The sequence below is a fragment of the Gymnodraco acuticeps genome, unplaced genomic scaffold, assembly GCF_902827175.1.
Source record: "Gymnodraco acuticeps unplaced genomic scaffold, fGymAcu1.1, whole genome shotgun sequence".
NCBI lineage: Eukaryota > Metazoa > Chordata > Actinopteri > Perciformes > Bathydraconidae > Gymnodraco > Gymnodraco acuticeps.
Genome location: NW_022989882.1, coordinates 477,269 through 480,635, shown reverse-complemented (window position 1 = coordinate 480,635; position 3,367 = coordinate 477,269). Strand labels below are relative to the sequence as shown.

Below are 3,367 nucleotides of genomic sequence, written 5' to 3'. Positions count from 1 at the left end.
CATCAGCTACCATGTCTGACAGAGAGGAAGACAGTGAGGAGGATAGTCAGGAGGGTAGTGATGACAGCTTGTAGGATTACTGGTCGTGCTAATGTTGTCTTGTGTTCGCCTCTGCATGTGTGTTCTGTGTTCACCTCTGTGTGTTCTGTGCCGTGTGTCTGACAAATAAAGACCGGTTTATTTATTTCATTTTAAGGATGAGCACCAAGCAACATCTCCAGGTGCTCCTTGGAGAACCAGGGCAAAAAAGTTATGTGCACCCCTGCATATAGTATTTCATACCTGTTTTTCATTGATTCTCTTATTGTTTGTATAACTATAATGATCATATGAAGGTGTGCCTCGGAAATAATCTTTTGAATAATTTGTGACAAAACCGTTCTAAACACTCAGAGAGTCCTTTAGCTCACCTGAGCCCCTCAGTCTGACAGGGGAGGACTCTCCTCCAGCCTGTTGTGGAAACAGCTCCTTATGTCCGTTAGTGCAGCTAGCTAACCAGATGCTAACATCACGGTCCCCGCTAGCACCGGCCGGTCTCTCTCTCTCTCTCTCCTCTCTCTCTCTCTCTCTCTCTCTCTCTCTCTCTCTCTCTCTCTCTCTGATACTCTCTCTCTCTCCTCTCTCTCTCTCTCTCTCTCTCTCTCTCTCTCTCTCTCTCTGAGTGAGTGTGTGAGGAACGGTCGGAGGAGCGTGGTGTGAGTGAGTTACTAACTTTTTCACACGTTTTTCTACTAACATATTTATTGTTTAATGTTGTAAGTTGTGTGTATTGTGTATATGGTTTAAACGTTTGATTGTTGGTGTTTTCTCGTGGTTTGGGTGTGTGTGGTGTGTGTGTCTGTGTGTGTGACGCAGTTGCGGCATGGATTATGCCAGGCTGAGTCGCAAACATGGTTTTAAAATTTCTCCGATGACACCGTGTTCGGTGGAGGAGTGCAGCCTGGCTGTGGGGGCATTAGTGGGGCACGGCAGCATCAGATCTGCGGCTCGGATGAACGGCGGGGTGGTGATATTTGTGGACACGGAAGGGAAAGCGAACAAAGTGGTGGAGACCGGGATCGTTGTGAATGAAACTTTCATTTCCGTGTCTCCACTAACCACCCCTGCTACAAGGGTTATGATTTCGAATATCCCGCCGTTCATACGGGATGACTTCCTGGTGAGAGAGCTGTCTAAATACGGCAAGATAGTGTCCTCCATTAGGAAGCTGTCCTGGGGCTGCAGATCTCCACTACTAAAGCACGTTGTGTCTCACAGGAGAAGTGTCCTCATGATCCTCAATAAGAGAGACGAGGAACTTAATCTGGTGTTAAGTTTAAAGTTGGATGATTTTAATTATGTAATGTTTGTAAACTCGGGGCCTGTCAAGTGCTTCGAATGCGGGGAGGAGGGGCACCTGGCCAGAGCATGTCCGGAAAAAAATAAAAAGCAGGCGGAGGAGGAAAAAAATAGAAAACAGGAGGAGGAGGAAAAAAATAGAAAACAGGAAAAAAATAGAAAACAGGAGGAGGAGGAAAAAAACAGAAAACAAATCCAAAAGAGACTCCTGCTGAAACAGCAGCAGCAGGAAACCCCACTGGGGCCCCCGAGGCAGGGTGAGAGTCCCTCAAAGCAAGATGAGAGTCCCTCAAAGCAAGCTGAGAGTCCCCCAAAGTCCCCAACGAAGATTGAGGGTCCCTCAAAGACTCCAAAGAAGGCTGAGGGTCCCCCAAAGCCCCCAACAAAGGTTGAGGGTCCCCCAAAGCCTCCAAAGAAGGCTGAGGGTCCCCCAAAGCCCCCAACAAAGGTTGAGGGTCCCCCAAAGCCCCCAACGAAGGCTGAGGGTTCAGAGCTCCCTGAGCAGGAAAAGGAAAACTCTGGGGAAAAAAAGAGTAATGAGAAAAAGAATGAAAAAAGTGACCTTTTGGTTGATGTGGGGAAAAAGGTTGTCCTGAAAGAAGCAGTGGAGACGGTGGAACTCTCTGCATCCGCTGCAAGCGAAGAGAACATTGAAGCTCAAGCTTGTACAAATAAAAGAAAACAAAAAGAGAAAGTCTCTCAGGCCAAGAGGGTGGCAGTGAGTGAGGAGGGAGAGAGAGAGGAGGAAATGGTGGAGGAGGTGAAGGAGGCAGAGGAGGAAGAAAGTGAGGAAGAATTGATGGAGGAGGATGAAGAAGATGAAGATGAGGAGGAAGGGGACTCTGCTGAGGACAGCCAGCCTCTCACCGTCTCACAAATTAAAAGTCCGTTTTTTAAAGTGCAGCAAATCAAAGCTTTTCTTAAAGAAACAAAAAACAAAAGAGGAGTAAAAATAGAAGAGTTTTTTACTGACAAAAGCTTGTTTTTACAGTCAGTGAAAGCTCAGATGCATCTTTTTACTGAGCAGGAGTCTTATCGCTTGAAGGTCCTGAAAGGGAAGTTACAGCGAGAGATTTTAAATGAAGAAGAAAAGGTCATGCACGGCAGTTAGGATGCTGGTTTTAACATACTTGTTGTTCTTAAGTGGTGTGTCTCTCCTCACATCCTTTTTAATGAGTGATTTTAAAGTGTGCACTTTAAATGTCAATGGAGCTAGGGATGTGGGGAAGAGGGCTTGCATTTATGAGCTTTTCAAATTAAAAAAAGTAAATGTAGCAATGCTACAGGAAACGCACAGCGACACTTTAAACGGGACGGACTGGAGGAGGGAGTGGGATGGGGAGGTGGTTTTAAGTGCTCTTAGCAGCACCAGTGCAGGAGTGGCAGTGCTGTTTGCTAAAGGTTTTATCCCCAAGTCCCACAAAGTGGAAGAAAGAATAAAGGGCAGACTGCTGGTGGTGAGAGCCAAGTATGAGCTTTTTAATCTGGTTTTTATCAACGTATACGCTCCTAATTCAGGTCCTGCAAGAGTTCAGTTTTTAAACGAGCTCAGCGCTGTTTTAAGTGAGTGTGAACCAGAAGAGTTTTTATTTTTAGGGGGAGATTTTAACTGCACACAGGATGACGAGCTAGATAGGAACCATAGGGAACCTCATGCCGCATCCAAAAGAGCCATGACACAGTTAATAGCAACACATAGTCTATTAGACATCTGGAGAGAGCATCACACACATCACAGACAGTACACATGGGTCCACACGAGGGAGAACCTTTTATCAATGGCTAGGCTGGACAGGTTTTATTGTTTTAAGCACCATTTGAATGTTTTTAAAAAGTGTGCTATATTGCCTGTTGGTTTCTCTGACCACTCAATTGTGTTGTGCGATGTTTTTATTGCCAACATAAAAAGCAAATCTGCATATTGGCATTTTAACACTGCTCTGCTTTTAGATACACATTTTAGAGAGGTTTTTATTTATTTTTGGAAAGGTTTTAGAGAAAGGAAGGGGGATTTTAACTCTTTGAAGCA

General features: G+C 45.2%; 1 protein-coding gene across 1 annotated transcript; it reads left to right on the top strand.

Moving 5' to 3' along the window:
• Positions 1 to 665: 665 nt before the first annotated feature.
• LOC117534327 (golgin subfamily A member 6-like protein 22) lies at positions 666 to 3,042 on the top strand. Its single transcript, XM_034198525.1, has 2 exons — positions 666 to 1,726; positions 1,787 to 3,042. The coding sequence occupies exons 1-2, from the start codon at positions 863 to 865 to the stop codon at positions 2,447 to 2,449; spliced, it is 1,527 nt and encodes a 508-aa protein (XP_034054416.1). The 5' UTR covers positions 666 to 862; the 3' UTR covers positions 2,450 to 3,042.
• The last annotated feature ends 325 nt before the right edge of the window (positions 3,043 to 3,367 follow it).